The sequence below is a fragment of the Strigops habroptila genome, chromosome 1 (genome assembly GCF_004027225.2).
Source record: "Strigops habroptila isolate Jane chromosome 1, bStrHab1.2.pri, whole genome shotgun sequence".
NCBI classification, from domain to species: domain Eukaryota; kingdom Metazoa; phylum Chordata; class Aves; order Psittaciformes; family Psittacidae; genus Strigops; species Strigops habroptila.
The window spans coordinates 103,652,717-103,675,492 of NC_044277.2; the positions used below are offsets into that span (position 1 = coordinate 103,652,717).

Below are 22,776 nucleotides of genomic sequence, written 5' to 3' on the forward strand. Positions count from 1 at the left end.
ATCATACCTGCATATGCTTATGCTACAACTTTTCTAGAACCCTAGAAAAAAAAGCAGCAACTCCTGACCTGGCTTATCTTAAGCACAAAACACATGGGGGTTCAGAAAGTTACTACTGAAGAAGCACTCTGCAACAATTACTATGAAGAACTGAGTTGAGGTTGTTCAGCCTGGAGAAGAGAAGGTTGTGGGGAGATCTTACTGAAGCCTTTCAGTACTTAAAAGGAGGCTTATAAGAAAGATGGGGACAGACTTTTTAGTAGGGCCTGTTGCAACAGAACAAGGAGTAATGGCTTTAAACTAAGAGAAGGTAGATTCAGGCTAGGTTTAAGGAAGACATTTTTAACAGTGAGGGTGGTGAAGCACTGGCACAGGTTGCCCAGAGACACGGTAGATGCCCCATCCCTGTAAACATTCAAGGTCAAGACTGCATGGGGTTCTGAGCAATCTGATCTAGTTGAAGATGTCCCTGCATACTGCAGGTTAGATGACTTTTAAGGGTCCCTTCCAAACCAAACCATTCTATGGTTCTATTAAGATAAATCAGTCTATGAAGGGCCAATCAATAAAAATCAATAATCAATCCACAGTGAAAATACATAATTTCAGCAAACTAGAATAACATAAGAATGACAAAACACATTAAAAAGAAATTAAAGGCAGCAGTCAAAAGCCTAGAATACTCTTAACTAACACCAAGACAGTTCAAGGACAATGTATGAAGAAAGTCTTAATTTGGGATGTGCTGGAGAGCCTGCCCCAGACTGAGGTGTCAACATGGATTATGCTTAGAACATGCAAAAGTTGTGTATAAATGAAGTGCCAAGTTGTTCGAATGTTAACTGTGGAAAACACATCTTGCTTAAAGTCCTGAAAAGGAGTCTCCAACAACTTGCTTTACACAAGCGTAAACATGGATTTCCAGCAGCTTTTTCCAACAGGGTTCTTCTTCAAATTTTCTTGTGGAGAGAAGGCTGCCACAGGACAGAATGGAAGTGGTCTTACGCATTACTGATCTTTTTTTTAAAAGACATGAAAAAAACAGTAGGAGTAAGTGATCATCTTTCACAGTCACTAGTGAAAAGTCACAAGTAAGGGCAGAGACTGAGACAACAAAGCCAGCCCCGAGGAGTTACAGAATTTTCTTATGAAAGACAGGATAAGAAACAAAATGGCAGATGAAATTCAATGTTGATTAGTACAAAGTAATGTACATGGAAAGAACAGACCTAAATTTACACATCCAACAGGCTTTAAGTATTATCTTTGAGTAAAGCATGGTAAATTTTAACAATTTCATGAAAATATTAGATCGATACTAAAAATTGAAAAAGTGCATTAAAATTTCTATAAAAAGCATAAAACCAGAAACAGTATTATGCTACCTTTTAGATAAAAAAGTTAGTATCTGTTTGAATATTCAGTGCAGTGCTGGTCCTACACCAAAAAAGGAAACATAATAAAAATGGAAACAATACATAGAGGCACAACAAGGCTGATCAAAGGTGTGAGACAGCTTCCAAAAAGACATGACTAAGTCTTGATTACAATTCTTCAGCCAAGAAAAGAAATAGCTAAGGCAATACCAGGGGGAGGCCAGCAGAGCACAAGCAGTCAAGAAGATGATAAATACAGAATAATTATTCACTGTTTCTCATAATACAAAACCTATTGAGGAGCAAATGGAATTATCAGGTGACATGCTCAACACAACAAAAACTAGGGACTTCTCACACAATGCATGGCTTAGATGAAATGCTCTGTGCTACAGGATACTGTGGGTGCCAAAAACCTACATGCTTGTAAAAAGTGATTAGAGAAGTTCATGGGAAAAAGTCAGTCAACAACTGTTAGATAAAAAAACCCTCAGGCTCAGGAAGTTGCTAAACTGCATACTGGTGGAAGCTGGGAGCATATAATAGCTCTTCAAGCCTTGCTTGCGTATTAGAGACTGGTCACTGTCAGAAGATTCTAGCCTACCTGGCCCTTTGGCCTGACTCAGGATAGCCATTCTTACGTTCACCAACAGCAGCAAAACTATTTCAGCCTTACGCACTCTTGAAAGAATCTCCCCTTAATTCTCTGCCACTTTTGAACGAAAGCCTGCAAATTGGGTCAAACCAGAGGTGGCCCAAAAGAATTCTCAGTGGGGAAGGCACACCCAGCACATTTTTCCTTTTACAAAATAGATGAAAGCATTTTACATTGAGTGTTTAAAAAATTCACCACCAAGCCAACCAATAAAGCACCTTCAAATGTTGCAAACCGACATCTGATTGTATCATCTCTAAATTGCCAAGTATATCCATTCCCCCCCGCAACGTGTTTGTTTTAAAACTTATGAGAAGACAAAAGTCTTACAACCCTAATTACATCTATCGTAATTTTGGAGACTGCAACAATCTTGACCTGTTTTTCCACATGCTAATGTAATTTCAAATTAATCTTCTCTTTAACAGAAGTTACCAAATGTCATATAGCATGTAAACTACATCTTGATTGCTGAGACAACATCTCTTTGCAGAACATTATTTAGGCATGCATTGAAGTTTCATAGACCTCACAGGTACCTAAAGCACTTTCTTGCATCAGCCATTTCTAATCCTGACAGCACCAAGAGTCAATGGGAGCTGAAAGCCTGTACTTCAACCCCAAGACTTTCAGTCCATAATATTCTACTCAAGGGGTGACTGGTCAAGATGCTGCTTCGCCTTCCTCCACTGTCATGAAGGGCATAACACAATACAGCTAAAAGAGAAAGCATTATCTGTTTGTCAGAAGTAATTAAACATGTCACTGACTTTCTGTAAAACTCAAGAGCCATCTGGGAAAAAAGCAGTATGTCTCCACATCGATCTGAGTGACAAGGTCAGAGCATCCCTCACTTTCTTGGTTGCATCTCTATCACCGACTGTTCATCATGCTGTAAATTAATCTGTAAAAATTTGGATAGAGTACCTACTGTAATTAGCTCTATCTGTCCAAATGAGGCAAAACGAGATGAGGTGGCAGCTGAAGGATCCAATTGGCTTGTGGCTGCAGAGTGACAGAACTAGGTCAATATAGCAACTTTTTTCAGAAGGAGAACAACATAAAATTAGGCTCGTCTTTTTACATTTCTGAGACAGGGTTTCAAGACCTTCAGTTACCAAAATAAAATGCTTTACTAATAAAATGCTTTATACTCCTCCCTGTGAAAAATTTCTTATCTTTTGTATATCCCATTAGAAACTATCAGTTTATGGACATGGTCTCACATCCTTCTGCTAGGTACCTCAGCAAAGAGCACTTCAACAGGCCACCATTAGGTCCTCCTGAAGCCTCCTCTTGTCCAGGCTGAACAGCCCAGCTCTCCCAGCCTCTCTGATCAGGACAGGTCCTCCAGCCCCAAACCACTTTGGTGGCCTCTCCACCGCACTTGGCCTGGTTTGTCAGTGTGTTTCTTACATTAGGGGGTCCCAAATGGGCATACTACTCGAGATCTGATCTAATGGACTGCTGAATAAAGAACCATAATTTATCTCCTTCAGTTGCTGGCTATTCTCCTGTTGCTACAGCCTGTATGCTGTCAGCCTTCCTTGTTGCATAGACACACTGCTGGCTCATTTTTAGCTAGACCTCCCATGTCCATTTCAGCAGAGCTTCAACCCCTGATTCTTATCAATGCAGGAAGTTTATGTGCCCCAGGTGCAAGACTTGACATTTTTCCTTGTTGAATTTGATGAGGCTCCCAACAGACCATTCCTCTGTTTAACATGCAACTTACATGATTTATTCAAGTCACAAGCATGAGCTTCTCATCATCATATCAGAGGATAAGCCTGGAGAGAGAGTTGACTGTGTAAGACAGGATTAGGTGAACACTGGATGAAGTCATGTGATGCACAGCTTACCTCTTTGGCTTTTTCTCATTATATCATAAGACCTTTCTCAGTGCTTACATTCACAGCAACAAGCACACTGGAGGTGTCTCCACTAATAGTTCTGTGTTCTGAGAAACTTGGCCCAAGCCACATGTCCCTTTTTAAAGGATTCCTGCCAGGTATTGCTAAGCATACACTAGGTCACAAATTACATGACTCAGTTTTCTTGCTGGCTCTCATCAAGAAGTGAAAAATTAAAGCTAGGAACTTAGGAAATCACTTCAGAACATGCTTAAACACAAGTAGCATCACTAGCATCAACAAGTCAATGAGACACAAGGTTTGTATTTAAATCTGGGGGGGGGGGGGGAAGGCCAGACTAAAGGTAAAGCCCATTTTTATAAAAATACATACATTTTCTTCTGAAGGTGCTTTCTTAAGTCAGAGCTGGGATTGAAGGATAGGGAAGCTTTCACTGCTGTCTGTGCAGAACCTATTCTACAAATAGGGAAGCAACTGCAATTTCCACCATTGATCCTGCAGAAAGTGTGTTCTCTCTTGGTTTTTGTTTGTCTTCTAAATTTTCTGTGAACTTTTAAAGCCGACAGAAGCATTTCAGGACTGAGCTGGTAATGCCAAGTGGCAGAACACAGGAAACTTTCTTTTTTTAAGAGTTTAGAAGACTTACATAAATAAGCATGAGGGAGGAGGTGCTAAACTGACATGTCAAGGAAGTGCCATGTACTTGTATTTATTGAAACCCACAGATACTTATGGATATGAACCAAGTATGTCCCAAGGTAAAATAATTTCTACCACTAAGATCAGAGTAGCAGGACACCTATGTAATTTAAACAGCAGTTTCAGAAGCTTTAAAGACAGACTTTTCACTAGAATAAGCATTCCAAAATAACTCCCCCAGGATTATTTATCAAAATTAATAATATTCATAAATTTGTGTATTTCCTTTGAATCCTTGTCAAGACTAACATATTAGACAACTGCTACACTTGCAACCTAGAAGCACTTGGGCTCTTTATGCATGAGTGGCACTAGATGAGGAAGAGGTTAATGTGTGGAAACACAAAATGGATTTGATAAGAATGAAGGGGAGGAAACACTGCCCTTCGGCTGAAGAATATGACATTTCAGCACATGAGGATGCTAAAACATCAGCTATTTTCTTTCTAGCAACAAGGAAAGTGCACGACTATCTGCTCCATATCTTGACAAACTGAATGAGCATTACAATTTTCAGAAAACATGGAAGGGAATAAAAGAATCATTTCTCAATATAGCGTGGGATTTGAACGAGCTGGTATCCACTAAGGATCTGGAAATGTCCTTTTTATCTCTCAGTTACAAAACAATTTTAAACATGGTGGGAAGGAAATAGTTATTCCCATCCTGTTCCGTAGCTGAACCATGAATCAAGATCTGAGATGTCAATTTACCCTCAAGAATCTTTTGCTGCAGTTTAATTTACTTTTTCTCCAATGTAATCCTGGTGTCACCTTACTGTTTAATATTGAAAGTTATTGACAAAGGAAATGCTGATTCATGAAAGTGAGATTTTGCTCTAATGTATTCATGTGAAAACAAATGAGCCTGTACCATTACATGGTTCTTCCTCTTGATCACATTTCATTTCAGCCATGACAGAATTTCAGATGCGGCGAGTGAATCCTACACAAATCCTGAAGCAAGTTTTTCCTCAGTCCTGGGCCAACAAATTTGATTCCAAAGAAAACCCTCATCCTTGGTGCAAGAAGAATTCTCCTTGGAGTATAAAAAGGCATGATCACTTACAAACTGAAGCAGAGCTGTCTCTGAAACTGAAATCTGTTTATCTAGCTTGTTCCCTATTCAGAGAGCACATTCTGCTCCATAGGTACATATTTGCTGTGGCTTAATCCTGATTAAGATTTATATTCTAATCCAGCACTACTTATCCTCACTATTCATAATACCTGTACTTTTTTTTATCCGGGCTTCATTGCCTTGGCTGGGCCATAACCCACACACTAATCTAGCCACCTGAAACCAGTCTGTTTTGCAGGAGGAAACAAGCTCCTACTGTACAGCATGGTCAAACATTAAAGTTCAATACAAATCCACCTTTCCTCCATGCCAGTGCTTCCAGGACTTCTCCGTAATTGATTCCCATTTAACTAGTATGCACTGAAAACAACCCACTGTTTGCTCTTCCTGGATGCAGAGACCTCATTCTTTGCAGGTTGCTGCAGTGCCACACATTCCGTACAGTTAAGCAAGTACAAGATGATGCCACTGCAATATGGTGCTCAATGGCCACAGCATTATTCTGGAAGTCTAGTTATCCTCTGATCATGGTGTGGCAAAAAGACCTGTAAGTTTGGAAGAAGCACCTGAAAACATCTACGTAAGAGCATTTTCAAAAATCTTCCAGAAGAGAAGCCCGAGCAATGACAGCCTCAAAACTACAAGACATCTCCTGCAAGGTAAAGATCTCTGCAACCCAGAAACTCATCATCTTGCCTCCTTGTCACCACTGCAAGGAGGCACTCAATAGCTGGCATCACCCTCAGCAACAAATGCAGTATAACATATGGAGGCGGGGGAGGTGTTGAGCTAGCATGGTCTCATTTTTAGTCCAGATACAGAATAGGGATTCTGATGACCATGGCCATGGAGTAGCACAAACAGACTACACTGTCAGAGGAAAGTGTTTCAGAGAGACATTCTGGAGTCACACTCCAAGGATTTGTGCAACAATAGGCATGGGAGGAAAGCATTAAGAAAGAGAAGCATTTTGGTAACTGTATGGTAGCAGTTACAAAGCAAACATGGAACAAAGCAAGATGGCAAATACCATGAGGTCCTCATCATGACGCAGAAAAGAGGGTTTTTTTCATTCATTTCAGTAATAAAACATTACAGGCTCTTTCAGTGCCTTCACGGAACCATTTTGAATGACTCTAGATGCAGCTTGATCAGGAACTCAGGGAAAATGAAAGAGGAGGACAGAGAGAGAGAGAAGGAAAAAGGACTGCTTTACACTATTTGGAGTAGAATGGGCAGAAGTTTCTCTGGGCATAGGGTGAGAAGGTTGACACCCATGCTAAGTGGGTGTCAATGTCTTGTCTCAGCTCTGCCAAGTACTCCCCGTGTAGACTTAGACATCACAAATGACTTAACCCCAGCATGGGAATCCCATCTCCCAAAGCCAGCCAGCACTTTAGATACACCTGCTATGCTCACTACATTAGAGTAAAACAGAACAGTAACTACCTCAGCAAGGATCCACCACATCAACTGCAACATTTATCCTGCCAGGAAAAAATTAACCATTGACTGAAGCCAATTCAGTTTTACCCACATGGATGATTATGAAGCTGCTACTGCCAGATGCAGCGGCACAGGCACAAACCAGCCACAGCTTGGGAACATGGTACTCCCAGGTGTGCCTGGCTTGCCCAGAGCTGCGCTGGGTCAGTCATGCAGCTAGGTGTATCCTTGGTTATGGTGTCCTCTCTCCACCTGGGACTGTCACAGGGCAGTTACAGGCAGCTTTGTTGTCTAGTTTGTTCGATTTCACCTTCCTGAATGGCTTCCAAGGGAAAAAAATAGCTTAAAAATTAAAAAGGAGCTTTTATGCAGACAAGTACCTTGGCTGTGCACAAAGCAGACAAGCCCAAAATGACACGTACATTTTCCACTTTCCTGCCTAGATTTCTACTGATTTCAGTCAGTTTAGGATATTGCACTTTACAAAAATATAAACCAACAGATAAAGAACAACTTGGATAAATCCAGTTCTGGTACTTGAAGACAACGCTCCATTTATTTTGGATGTTTTAATCATATAGGGAGATACATCATGTGAAACTAGCACTTTCCTCGCTAGCTACTAGTATTTAAAGTTAGCATAGCAGAAGCCACTGAACATTTATTCAGGCGAACTCATCTATGTAATGGAGTTGCCTGTAGCAACTCTCCCTTGCTCCCAGTCCTCCTGCGACTATGCTACCTAAAGTTTACATTTATCTTTCTCTGATGATCACAACTGGACAGGATTTTAAAACATTTAACTAGAAAGCCTGCATTATAGGCAGTGCTAACAGCCCAAACAAAGAGGCAAAAACAGCAAGTGGTTTATTGTAATACTGGTATTTTCCAAGCTCTTATCCAGCAAAGTATTTAATCTAATGTATTACACTTAATGAAGAGTCAGGAACTTGTACTGCAAATAACAGATCAGATATAATTGGAATTTGCTCCGCACCGCTAGCCTACATATATCAATAAAAACAATAACCACATTGGATTTTGGGCTTACTTCATTTGCATTTCTTAATTTAGTGTTTAACTAATTTAACAACAGCAATGATTTAATTCAAATTAAAATCTAAGGAAAATAATTTTTAAAAGCCATTAAAGATTTCATTAAGTTCCATCTAAATTAATATTAGCTTTCTCAATATTTTCAGTAAATGATTTTTTCTCTCACCACTGAAACAAACATGAAGTTTCCTCTGTGCAGTCAAGCTTTAGACAAACGTTGTTAGATTTATTGGTATTATTTCAAGCAATTAATTATTATACATTAGAGTTATTTAGAGGAAAAGCACAAAAATGGCAGGAAAATGGATGAAGCTGTTTTTAAAACACTACATTCAACTGAGATAATTGTTCTTTGAGCCTTTTATCTGGAGCTCTTTAGGTATACACTATCCATTAGATCACTTTTCTCATACATTTCTGGTATTGCTCCTAAGCATCAGACACACGATGGGTGAAGCCACAACAGTTTTACAAGACATTTTCTGCATCTCCACACAGAGCACAAGCGACCACTCAGAGAAAATAAGCCATTTCAGAAACGTCAGTCATAATAACCAAAAGGTTCTGTGAATCTCCAGTCTTGCCTCCCATCCTCTGAATGATATAGAAAAGTTGTTTGTATGATATAGTTATTAGTACAATACATATACATATATAGTGTGAGTGTGTATAAATAAAAACATATATATATAAAATATATATATATAATCATAGAACGGTTTGGACCTTAAGATCATCTAGTTCCAACCCCCCTGCCATGGGCAAGGACACCTTCCACTAGGCCAGGTTGTTCAAAGCCCCATCAAACCTGCCCTTGAATACTGCCAGGGATGGAGCACTCACAACTGCCTTGGGCAGCCTGTTGTAGGGCCTCATCACCCTCACAGTAAAGAATTTCTTCCTTATATCCAGCCTAAATTTCCCCTGTTTTAGTTTAAACCCACTACCTATTGTCCTATTGCTACAGCCCCTGATTAAGTGTCCCTCTCTGGCATCCTTGTAGTAACTTTCTTGTTTTAACCAGTAGAACACAATACATCCTACCTTCAACATACTTTTGCTTCTATAGTCTCCTGGAATGTGCAGCTGATTCTGGGGTGTTGGATGTGCCATCAGGCCAGATAGAAAGGATGTATAGAGGAGGTAGATGACAGAAGTTAGTCTGAGGCCCCTCCAAACTGGAACTGCTCACTATGTTTTATCCCTTTGTTAAAATAAAAACAGTAAAATGGTCAGGCCTCTGAGCAGTGATCTAACTCATTTTCAAGTATACAAAAGGGGATCAAAACTAGGGTTATAGTCTTGCACTTTCCTGGTTCTCATGATTAACCCTTAGTCATGCAAACAGCAACACTGAAATCAACAGGAATGCCCTTGCAGTGATTATACTTGAAGTAACAGCCTAGATAACATCTAAAATCTGCCCTGACCTGTATCAAAATTCATAGCAGCTACTGTACTTGAAATAATTTAATAACTCTAATGAATAAAAAAGGAATTTAAAACACAAAAATAAACTAGGAGCCACTAGGTCCCAAGTACTTGCAATTTACTTAAAAACACAATTCCACCTTTTCAAATAGATATGCCAGCAATTTTTTATTCTAGTGTATCATACTTAAAGACAATGGTTTCAGATGTTCACCTGCATTTCAGTGGGTACCAGGCTTTTATGTTCACAGACAAAAATTAGGTATGAAACATGAAGCTTTGTATCACTTTCTCTGCAGCACAAGTGTTCACTTGCAGGTAAACTTAAATCATTTTACTAGAAGTGCACTTAATTTGAAGAGATTACTCAAGCAGCTCTCCACTTGTACATTTGTATTACCATTATAATTAGAACCACTTCAAAATAACAAAAAGTTCATTTTTGACCAGAATCAACACAGAGGGAAAAGATCAAGAGCACCTTGAGTGAAGAGAGCAAATGCTTTTGAAATAATCTTTCAACATCCCTCCAGCTCTGTGACCACCTTCATTCCAGTGCTACTCACAGTGCTGCTGCTACACAGGCCAACATATGACATTATTTTCTGCTGTTTTGTATGTTTTAGGTTGGCCACCAAGAGCACAGAAATACTTTGCCCATTTGTAACAATGCTGAGTGCCCTCCAGTTCTCCATAATTACTTCTTGAGATGCACACATGGAAATTGCTATGTACAGATACATACTGACATTTACCTGTTTGGTAATAGGTACCAGCAATGGTGAGGGAAGGAACTGAGTGAACCCAATCCTGGAAACACAGAGAAGTGAGCCAAGGGTATGCTGGAATAGAGTCCCCGGAAGCCTTCCTTCAGCACATGGATACTCCCAGGATCCAAATGCCTTTACCAACAAAGCCAATATTTTAAATGTAACAAAAATGATCTTAATGTATTGAAAACATGACATCAGAACACCCTGAAGAAAGTTGCTATCAATGATGAAGTACGTTGACTAGATAGGTAAGTACACTGAAACTTTGGCTACCAACTTTAGGCTAAGGAAATCACGCATATTTCCAAGTCAGTTCATTTGTTTTCCAAAATAATACTGGCATTTGCTTCCACTTCTATAATGAATACACACTGTTTAGAATTGTTATCTTGGGTATATCATTGCCTTGTAAAAAGAAAGAATTCAATACTGTGTGTTTGCGCACACCAAACACCCAGTAGACTTTTCCAGACAGAGCATTCAGCTCATTCAAATTCCTGTGCAGCCATTCCTTCCACTCAGTGTTACTGCAAAAGTGGAAATACAAAAGCACACAGATTTACATTTTATAAAGATGCTAGCAGGTTTCTACAAACAGTGGCTAACTGAACTTTCATCTACCAGGACTTCTGAAAATGTCTAATAATTACGCATTTCAGAAGAATCAACTGAGACAGGCACACCCAGAGACAAAACATTGAGAGTTAAGCCACACTTTAGTAACATTTAAGATAAAGATTTACAAGTGCAGTTATCTGCAGTAGAGGTATCCTCTAAAGTATTTCACTTTGAGACACTATCAAAAATAAAAACATCACAAAACCACCCTTTGCTTGTATGTATATACATACTCTATTTTTAATTTCAAATTTCCAGTTTTCAGAAATTTCTTAAGTTTAAATTTCATAAAATGGAAGACATACTTTAAAACCAACACAAGTGGTAGAGAAGTGGCCATTTTTAAACTCACTCTCTACTTGAGTAGTAATTCATGTACAATGCTCAGCAGGTACACCTGAGTTTAGCTTTACTTTAAGTCTGCGTGATGCTGTACAATCACTGTAAGTGCAGTTGGAAAAAGACAATTTCAGTTTCAAACAAACTTTTTCTTTGTGTTCTTTCATACACTCTTTAGATTTTCCAAGTAGGAAAAGTATAGCACTGATGAGCTGAAGGCTGCTGTAAGAGATTGTCAAGTCCAGCCTTTTAAACATCAAGGAGAAAAGTTACATCACTGTCCAGAAGCTGGGATCAGGAATTTCATCCTTCTTTGGGTCAGTCCTGTCACTTATCATAAATTACAGCCTCAAAGTGCAAAGCTAAAAAATTTCTGTTGGTACTCATGTCAGAGAAGAACTTCAGAAGTACATACTGCACTTGAAGCTTATTTTTCATGAACTTCCCATCCTCTGCCACCCTTTACACCTAGACTGAACTGGCATTGTGAAAGCCTTGGGGCTGTGACGTGTCACTTTACATGCACCATGCACACCTTTGCTATTGCGTAAGTTAGACACACCATGTACAGGCTAAGTAATGTTATGTTTTAAAAAAGAATACCCTTCACATGCATTCCATGGGCCAGAAATAAGAGGGGGAAAAAAAGAAATCTGCCCAAATTAATTTTTTCATGTCTAAAGAGAATTAAACAAGTAGAATGCAAAATTCCCCTTCCCCACATGAAGGGGACATGTGAACTTTTACTATGTTTTTACTTAAACAATAAATGCAGAGGGTGGTTGGTTATTTTTCTCTTGAGATAATCTGAGTAAGCACTGAGGACCTGTCCTCTAGAAATCAAAGTCTGTATGGAACCAACACTTTAGATATTTAAATTCGTTTTAAAACAACTCAGACAATTATCTCTTTTCAAGCAAGGCAAAACTGTCTTGCTTAATCTCATGCAACAAAGTCAGAGCTGAAACTCACTGTACATGCAGGCAAATAGAGTAGGTCGGGAAAGAATGACTTGTCTTGTAGAATCCCTGTTAACACTGAAAAATCTCAAGTGTGGATTGATGCAGCTGAAAGCATTGAAACACTTAGTGCTCAGAAGTGATGCATAACATGAAATGCGTAAGAGCAGCTGAATAACCTTAAGCCAGAAAAAAGGAAAGACAGCTGGAGAGACTAGGGATTCTTGGGAGAGCTGAATGGAGTTCACTAACAGACCTGTCACATTTGAGCAACAAAAATGAAAACACAGAAAGACACTAAAGAAAGATTTAAAGTAATAAATAGGTATCATTTCACTAAGTGTCAACTAAGGTAGATGTAGTATTTCACAAGCAGAATGATCACCAAAACTGGGTATCATTTACAGTGATACCAGCAGCTGCTATTGGTACAAATGATTAATACAAAGCAAATGTATATATAGCTGTGAATCAGATAAGCTTCCTAGCAATGGCATCTCTTACAGATTCCTATGTGTCTGAGACAGAATGGACCACTGATCCTTTTAACTCACCCTTCTATAACATGAACAATCTCTTTGGACCAGAGCACCTGTATTTAGGAAAAAAACAAACCTTATTCATAAAACTTCCAATGCTAAAGAGTTCACTACACCCTGTCAATTGCTCCACTGTTTTATTTCAGTTTCTGTTAATAATCTGCACTTTGCTTGTCATTTGAGGTTTGACTACTTTCAGTTATCCAACCATAGTGTTTCTGTCTGTAAGGCTCAGGAGTCCTATACTACCAAGTTTCCTTTCCCCAAGAAGGTACTTATAGACTGCAATCATGTCATTCCCTCGCTAATCTAATTGGATTTAAAACAAGATCAGTCCCAAAAACACAAGCGATAAAAGATTTATTAGATAACTCAACTAATGTCCAAGTCCCCAGCTTCTAAAGATCCATGAAGCTCTAACAAAAACAGGCAACTGATAGCTCGACTATTTTACTGAGTACTGCTTGAACAATACATCACTGAAACAGTCATAAACAATCTCTCCTAACATTAGGGCACAGGAACTGAACCATTTACATACTTGGTCTTTTGCTGACCAAACATTAAAAGTGATTGTTCAAACAATGACAACATTTTTTCATTGTGTCAGAAATGAAAGACAGATAGTACCTCTTCCACTCTTTTTATTAACTCTTCAGATTTTCTGTCTTCACTGTGTTTCCTGTATATGTATAACAACAATAAAACAAAATACAAGCAAGACAATAGCCACTGCATGAAAAATTCTAGAGCACGTATGCAGCTTTCTTATAGTATATTAGGTCATTTCCTTCAGAGACATTTTATCTAACCCTTTTTAAAATTCGTTAAATTAATACTGTACTCTCTGGAGCCAAGTAATGATAAAAAGCTCTTTGCAAAATACCTGGTCAGGGAATTGGTAATGAGCTAACCAACCTTTCACTCCAGATCACTGGCTTAAAACCAAGCCTTGCTTGATCGTGCCTAGAAGGCTCTGCTACGTGATACAAGTCTGATGCTCTGTGGAAAATAAGAGGGGATACAGTCAAGTTCTTGGCAAAGTATTGCCCATCTCACACTGGCACTCTTATCAACCAGAACTTTCATCAGAAAATAAAAATATCCTCTGCAGCAGGATCACTAGCTTATCTGGGAGGAAGATCCTGCCCTTGATGAATTTGAAAGTACTTCTTGAGCCAACACCCCTCCCTCAAAAATAAGGCTTAAAATCTAATGGCAAGGCATATTTATGGTCTGTTTGTACCACATGCCAAGCGGTACTCTCTGCCCCATCACTATTCATCTATACTTCAATTTGACCGCTACCATTATTCACTATTATTTTAAACAAAGGACTGCAACCTCCCACCAAGGGCTCTGTCCTCTTATTATTTTTAAACTGTTTTCATTCACTTCCTGAAGCAAAAGGCCCCTAACAAAGCCATCACACTCATGCTGCTGTAACAACATCAGCACTCTTAGCAGCAAACAGCAAGAGACAAGCACGAAGCCAACACAACATTTTAGTATTGATTTCTTTAAGAAATTTAAATCCCGCACGGCATAAACATCAATTTAATCTGTATGCAACAACAAAATGGCTTCACTCACAGTTTTCAGCCAGAACACTGCTACGGCTGGAGTAGAAGCCATATTTAGTTGTGAAGTGGCAACTGACGGAACAAGTACCCCAAACATTCCTGATAATTCATAAGACTACAGAGACTACAATCACAGAAGCCAGTCAAGAACAACCACCATAGCCTGTCACAAAGCCATCTCCAGAGTGTCTGAGGACCAGTGGCATCTAGCCTTGCCAAACTGGAAAGACAGTTCATCCTCCAATGGACCAACACTTTGCTCTGAATTGACAGCCTCATGCTTCCCCTTCGGGTTTCTGTGCTTCTGCATGACGTCATGAACAATGAAAATCAATCACTCCATGTTATACTAACTGATATTTTCTGAGCTCTCCTCTCTCCATGAGACTGCCTTCCCTGCAAACAAAGTGCCACATATTATTACTACTTTCAACCTGCTGGAAAGAGCATCAGAAGAAAACACCACCTGAAGAAAAAAGAAATTGAGCACCTTCGAGTTTGCCCTCATGTAATATTAGACTAAGTTCTTCAGGAAATATAAATTCCCCCTCTAACCACCGAGATGTCAAGCCCAGCATGCTCTGGCATTTCCAATTTTTTCCTAGCACTGCAGGACTGCTGTTTTGTTTAAGAACGCCTCTCATCATACATTTGATCAGAAAGATGTACTTTCACATATTTGAAACACCGGTAACATGTAGCGCTTAAGAGAAAAAACTGGCTCATTCTTACACCAATGCAAAGCCACGGGCATGTCTGCATCACCCAGCCAGGGCTTAAGCACCAAGTACAGTAAGCAGAATTCAGGACACCAACATTATTTCTGAATGACGGATTTATGTATGTAAGAAACTGTAAATTACACAGAAACACAGACATGGGATTTTATGGACAAAGATTGTGCTTGTAAAACACAGCACCTTCTACCTATCTACCCCTGCTGTTGACAGTTAGGTGGCAGAATCAGATTCCTAAAGGTATAAATGTGGCACAAAGAGCACATCAGGCAACTGGAGTACTATGAACTCACCAATAGGCACAACAATGTGAAGGCAGAAAGCCTTGTCCAAATTTAACAGCTTCAACACAGACCTCATCCCAGATAACGAGCCACCTACAAGTCAGGATTTATTTATTGGTGCTGCAGTCCCACAAAAAGCTCATTTAACACAACTCTAGCACACACAGGGCCCAATATGTATAGACTTAGTGTTGAGATTTCCATTTTCACAATTGTTTCTACACTGAAGACCAGCACATCGCTTAAATGTCTATTGACTACATGTGTGATCAACACCAGAACTCATACCTGTGTGCTGTTTACTTCAGCACACATAACATACATCATGGCAATATTTATTTCACCCACCAGTGGGCTAGGGGGTAGATTCTTCTCTGAAGAATAATCAGTTTTGTGGGTCTTCACCAGGATAGTTTCACTGGCTCCAAGCAAGGACCATTACAACATTCTCCAGTCAGTATCAATTTTAGGATGAACTTGAGTATTGCTTGGCCAGGTGTAGAAGCAACTCTGAAGTGATAATCAAGATTATTAAAGTATATACTGGCAGATCAGTCTAAGCCACTGACAGCTTTATAGCTGCTGCGATCACCAGTGTCACTAAGCTGCAGACACTGTCATTTCTCTATGAAGTTTTGATTTCAGAGAGTCCTCAAACCATGCAGCAAGCATGTCTGTATGACCAGCCTCTGAACTCCAGTCATGAGTTTGGCTTTCAAAAGGGGATGGCTGCAAGCAGAAAAAGGAAGTGACAAAACAGAAGGCGTTTATGATACAATCAAAATTCAGGAAAATAAAGGCAGAACAGCAAACCTTCACCTTATCTGCATGAATCTCTGAATCAGAGGATGTAAACAACAGGGACAGACCAAACTTCACTTGTTTGTTTCTAGATCGCAATGCTCTATCCACCCCTTAAGCACATAAGCAAAACAGGATACAGGGTGTTACTGAATGATTTCCCCTGAAATCTGATTGAGAAAGATTAGAGCAATTAGAACAGAGTGACACGCACTTTTAAAACCCTTAAATCACGATTAATGTAAGGCTTAACATTTCTCCTAGGGATCATCTGGTGACTGCCATTTTCAAAACAAGGCTGACACACGCTTCCCAGCCTCAAAGAAAAGAAGACATGAGAGAGAATCCCCTGCCCTCTACTGGCACACAAGGCGCACTAAAACCTCTGCACACGCCTGCAGGCAAGCACGAACAGCACCCGAAGAACTCTTTTAAGGGGTTTTGAAACTATTATTTGTAATTTGTATAAGACAACCAGACACATCAAACTGGGAACAAAACCACACACAAATATAAGACATTTTTCAGCATCATTGCACTTCTTCCTGCAGTGCTAGCTAGACCGAGGATTCAAAGTACTGCTCCTAGCAAGATAATATATTCATTAACTGAAAGTAAATTCTAAGGGATTATCTAATGTTTGTCATGTTCACAGTGCATAACCAAGAACTATATATGGCTGATTTTTATTTATTTATCTTCACAAAATTCTCTTCCACATATGCTGCTGCTTTTCAGATTACAGTCATCCAAAGTGCATTTGGCCCAAGAATAGAGAGGCAGGTTCATGACTGCCAAAATGATTTTTCCAGCACCTTGATGCCAGAGCTACGGCAATTCTTAGCCAGGTTTCTGAGTCATGTGCACCACTGAGATGGCACCACACAAACTGCAGGACACCATAGCAAAGCATTTGTTGTGACTGACCATGTCAGTTCAATTTGTGTTACAGATCAATTTAATACGTGTTATCATATAACTTTCCAGATCTTGTGAGCAGTTATTATTCTATTCTCCCATTGGTGTAAACAACAACAAAAGCCAAGATTTACACTGCTGTGATTATATTCCTGAATGTAAATCAGTTTTATTCCTGGAAAAATCAAAGTAAATTCCCTGTGTAGACAAGGCCTAAAAGGAACTGAATAAACACAAGGGTCCTGACTGTGTATTTCACCCAAAAGATAAATAACCTTTTAAATCACATTAGAAACAGAAAAGCAGCCTGAAAAACAGCAGCTATTAAACAAGAGAAAGTCTAGCAATACCAGAGTAATTCCCACAATGCTCATCCGTACTCTCAAACACATTCAGAACTCACCCTGTTTTCAGAGCTGTCACACAACAATGCAGATGTAAGCCTGCCATCACTACACAAATTAACAGAATATGACATTTAAATAATACCACTAAGGAAAAGTGGGAGATGCATACAGCCTACACTACGTACAGCAGTTCTTTTTTAAAGCAACTCATCTGTTAGTTACTAAATAGCTGAAAGACCCTTGGGATGCAACAAAACAAATGCATACAAGGTTCCAAGGAATCTACCAGGAACACAACGCAATCACACCCATCTCCTTTTTACTGTAGACAACTACAGCATTAAAAAAAAAAAAAGTTTTAAAGCTGATTAAGCCACATCCTAAATCTAGTTAGGTTTCTGGCTGCCCTACAGAGCCTAAACATATTTACATATAATTTCTACCCATTTTTTTCTGTGTCAGAGTTGTCCGATATCTTAAATAGTTCCTCTCGCACTCTGCTGTTTGTCTAACCCCTGACATTTACAGATTGCAAAAGTATCCTCTTCAGCCATGAGCTTTCTAGGCTATATAAGCCAAGCTTTTGGTGCAGCAAAACCTAAGAATGAAGGATAAACAGGTATTTTAAACACGATCTATTTGAATCTCTGCCTGTTGCCATAAATAACCTCCCCAAATAAATACGGTTTCAAGTATATAAGAAAATATATAACAGGAAAGCCTTTACAGCGTAAATTTATGAGGTGGTGTTGCCAAGCCTTGTGATTTGTTCCAGTGTCTCTCTATTTTCTCAACTTACAGCTCCCAAGTTCTCTTTTAAAAGAGAAAAAATTCTATCCTTCATGATTATGGATAAAAGCCTGGAGGTAAGAGTCAAGCAATGGCTTCTAAATTAGGAGGTCAGCATTGGCTTATAAAGGAGGAGGTCAGAATGTAAATCAAAATAATACGATTTTAAAAAGTAAAGCACTGGTTAAAAACCCTCAAGACGAGATAATTCAATATTTTTTAAGATGCCACTGGTTGATACACTGACAGAAAATGCCAATAAAACCTCTTACTAACTTGCCTGTATTCTTTTTTGTAGAACTGCACAGCTAGTAACAATCTGATCCCACTTCTATAGGTAAAATACTGACTTTGTTGTTCCAACATGCTAAAAAATATTCATATTATCAATTCTAGGAAGCAGGATCTCTTGCTTTCTATATCACAAGACAGGCAAAAGGCTTCTGCTTTATTAACAGAAAACTGAGGTAAAGAGGTAAATGAACAGCTTATGGCAGATCAGGGAACTGAACAGAGATTTCAGATTTTCTGAGTTACAGTCTTGAGCTTAAGGAAGAAGGCTGGTCTTCTTTTCACTTAACAAGCTGTCAAAGCCCAAACTCTTATTTAAAAATGGACAATGCAGCTCAGTAACAACGAAACAGCAAGAATACTTGAAAAAGAAGCCATCTTAAAGTTAAACCATCAGTCCTTCTAAAATTAACATCTGCAAAAACTTGCCCCAACACACCATTCAAAATTTTTCCAGGAGGCCAATTTAGAATTTATACCAGTTTTTATATCCATCAGGCAGGACAAGAATCACAATACTGACATTACTGTTAGGACTCCTGTCTTTGTGTTTGATCTCTAGTGCCATGAGTTCTGCTGCTTTTCATCATACTTACTGACTTTATATCCCAGCTTTTCAGCATGAATCCTCTTGGCCATGAACTGCCCTTCAATCAACGCTCGTATTTCCACCTCCTTTGGAAAGACTGAAACCTGTACCAAAGAGGGAATATATTAAGTGAACAAGCACCTTACACAGTATATAATGCCAAGCTGCAGACTGGTTAAAAACACGAGACAGATTTATAGTTTATTATCCTTGTCTTCCCCCCCAAGTCTGCTTTCAGCAAGGCCTAGTTCTTCGCTCAGACATACAAGATGGACCTAAAGACTCATGACAGAGAACACAACCCATAACCTCAGTGCTTGTTGGCAAATCCATCAAACTTGAAATCAATACACAATGGGAAGAGGTTCTACTGCAAGTTGTAAACTCTTCTCTACGCATTTCCCAGCACCAAAGGCTGCTTAAGAATCAATATCTCAAAAATATAAAATTAAAGCAGATAAAATTCAGATGCATTAAGCTAGGTCACAAAAATTTATTTCTATCTGCACAAAAGTGAAACCATGTAATCTTTTCATTAATTTATTTAGTTTCTACACATAACATTTTTCTGTCCTTTCATCAACCAGAATATGAGAAATGCAACAGAAGTAGGAAAATATGGAACTACAAATACAAAGAAAGCTTCACAAAATACTGAGTTTTTCCATGCACTACAATAAGTGCCTACAACTTGTATAACAGAAGTGATTAAGCATTCATTTAAACAGCAAACATTTAAGACACTAGTGCTACACTGCAAACACAAGATAGTATCAATCTCTGTTCACCTGGGTGAAGTCTAATCGACTGGGAGTCATGATTGATCAAAGACATCTTTTGAGTTTCAGTACCACCCAGAAAGCCAGACATTTAAACAATATCTATACCTCAAAAGGAAAAAAAAAAAAAACAAAAAAAAGGGAAAAAGATACCAAGAACTTTCCTTTTCACTATATAATTTCTATTTTAATTCCAATTGGACTTGAGCCTGTGTTTACTTATATACAACTATGTAGCTTGTAGGTAAGCTACCCCAAGCGATGCAGGACAGAAAACTGAGGTCTTCATATACACATTTAGAGCAAGATAAAAACCAAAATATTATAGCCCAAAATTTCAACATATCCTTATCTGTGTGACTGAAACTTAGAAGATGGGGACTAAGTCATGTAAGCGTACTAAGCTCTCAATGAGCTTAAAGTTAATCCTTTTTCAAAAACAGAATTTGTTTCACTAAATCCACATTTTCCAGTAAAGGAAACGTTTCCTAAAAAAATACCATATAAGTTCTAGTTCAGACTTTGCACTGTAGACGCTCTCAAGATACAGTCCAAATACTTCCTTATGAAAATCATCATCAGGGACTTGCACCAATAAATAAAACTTGAAAACAAGTATCTCTGACCAAAAAAAAGAAAAAAGATAATAGCAAAGATTCCAAGTCTTGACAGCACCCCTTCAAGGTTTGAGACATTAACTAGATTATTACTACCTGTTGGTTGTCTTTGTTGAATCTGTGAATCCCAACTGCTTCAGGAGTAATTTCCATCACATCAAAGTAGAAACCTGCATCAAGGAACATTAAAGACTGTCATGTCTGCTCCTAGGCCAAAGTATTTCAGTGTACAGCTAAAATGATAATAAATACTTATCAGGTATTTGGACATTTGAGTTGCTACGCGCCCTATTTCTCAACTAATTTCAGTCCACAAATTTCAGTTTACAAAAATGTGGATCTTAAGCATGTCTGGGTCTAGGCATCCAAACAATATAATAAACAGCAAGACTACAAAAGAGCACACATCCACAACACACACACATGCAAGTAATGTAGATACTATAAAACACATTAGAAATACGCAAGGATGTAAACAAAAAAACACAGAAAAAATGGCAAGTAAGATGAATACAGGAATACTGTTGGATTAGATTTCGTGAGCGTATTAGACAACATCAGACATTTTAAGTCATGGATCTGAGCTGGTCTGAATAGTTTTGATGGGATCTGAAGAAATGCAGGAGTGCTTTGTAGACTACTAAAGAAAAAGCATGAAAAAGATTTCTTTTGCGTTGATGGCAAGAACAGTTGGTCAGAAAAGATATTCAAGAAACAAGAAAAAGAAAACAAGGACAGAAAAACTGAACTGAATAGCTGTAATACTAAGGAGATTTTCTAATGTTCAGACATTGAAACAAGAGTATGTTGCCCTAAGAGGCCTACAATTATTAGCCAAAAAAAAAAAAAAAAAAAAAGGCCAAGTGCAAGGTCCTGAATGTATGTCAGGGCAATCCCAAGCACAAATACATGCTGGGTGGAGAATGGATTGAGAGAAGCCCTGAGGAAAAGGAGTTGGGGGTGTTGGGGTTGACAAGAAGCTCAACATGACCCAGCAATGTGTGATTGCAGCCCAGAAAGCCAGCTGTCCCAGGCTGTATCACCAGCAGCGTGACCAGGGGGTCAAGGGAGGGGATTCTCCCCTCTACTCTGGTCTCAGGAGACCCCACCTGCAGTCCTGCGTTCAGTTCTGGGACTCCCAATAGAAGAAGGACATGGCCTGTTGGAGCAAGTCCAGAGGAGGGCCACAAAGACCATCAGAGGTCTGAAGCACCTCTCCTATGAAGACAGGCATACAGATTGGGCTTGTCAGCCTGAAGAAGAGAAGGCTCCAGGGACACCTTCCAGTATCTAAAGGGGGCCTACAAAAAATTTGGAGAGGGACTTTTTCCAAGGGCACGTAGGAATAGGACAAGGGGAATGGCTTTAAATTGAAAGATGGCAGAGGTAGATTACATATTAGGAAAAAATTCTTCACTATGAGAGTGATGAGACACTGGAACAGAAGAAGCTGTGGCTGCCCCATCCCTGGCAGTGTTCAAGGCCAGGCTGGACGGAGCTTTGAGCAACCTCATCTAGTGGAAGTTGTCCCTGCCCGTGGCAGGGGGTTGGAACTAGATGATCTTTAAGGTCCCTTCCAACCCAAACAATTCTATGATTCTATTTAGCCTTCTCAAGTACTTCCCAGGTGCAACAGGACCCTCACCCGGTCACTCCTCCTCCTTCCCTATTTGCTACACGTGTTACTCTCATTATCCCAGCCTCGTCCTAGCAGCTGCCTCTGCCCATCTCTCAAACATTTGCAGGCACATCTTCTCACACAACAGGCAGTGCAGAGAACAAATTATAAAAGGCAGGGTGCCTAACCAGTTACTTCTTTGCTTTGCTTCCCTCTGGAACTCAGATTTTGGAGATTACTGTATTCTTACATGTATACCCAGACGTTATCCAACCATACAGGTTATAGAGAACAACTTTCACGAAACACCCCTTTTTATAGGGGATTAGGATATTCAAGGAAACACACTATAATACAAATTTTAAAACTTCAAGGCAGTGTCCTGGTACCCTTGAAATCAGTAACAATATTTTCATCAACTTCCAATTTTTTTTTAATACCATCCATAGTGACTGACTTTGGGGTTTTGGAATAACTTCTTGCCATTTCTGAAACACCTGCATCGATTTTCCTTCTAGTGAAAAGAGATTCCTGGTCATTTTAATACCCCACAGAGAATGGATTTGACAGACAATATA

General features: G+C 39.1%; 1 protein-coding gene and 1 long non-coding RNA gene across 6 annotated transcripts in view; both read right to left on the reverse strand.

Annotated features, from left to right (window-relative positions):
- XYLB (xylulokinase) overlaps positions 1–22,776 on the reverse strand; it is an 84,557-nt gene that overhangs the window by 38,640 nt on the left and 23,141 nt on the right. For all 5 annotated transcript variants that reach the window (XR_003993182.1, XM_030497673.1, XM_030497662.1 and 2 more), the window contains 2 exons: positions 20,677–20,750; positions 19,192–19,288 (listed from right to left, as the gene is read on the reverse strand). Coding sequence is in view for 4 of the 5 variants with exons in the window: in XM_030497673.1 (XP_030353533.1) it covers positions 19,192–19,288; positions 20,677–20,750 (171 nt within the window). In the remaining variant the exon portion in view is untranslated. The remainder of the gene's footprint in view (positions 1–19,191; positions 19,289–20,676; positions 20,751–22,776) is intronic.
- Positions 12,792–13,847, reverse strand: LOC115612865. Its single transcript, XR_003993187.1, has 3 exons — positions 13,764–13,847; positions 13,476–13,527; positions 12,792–12,898 (listed from the first exon to the last, which is right to left on the reverse strand). It is a non-coding gene; the product is annotated as an uncharacterized LOC115612865 (long non-coding RNA).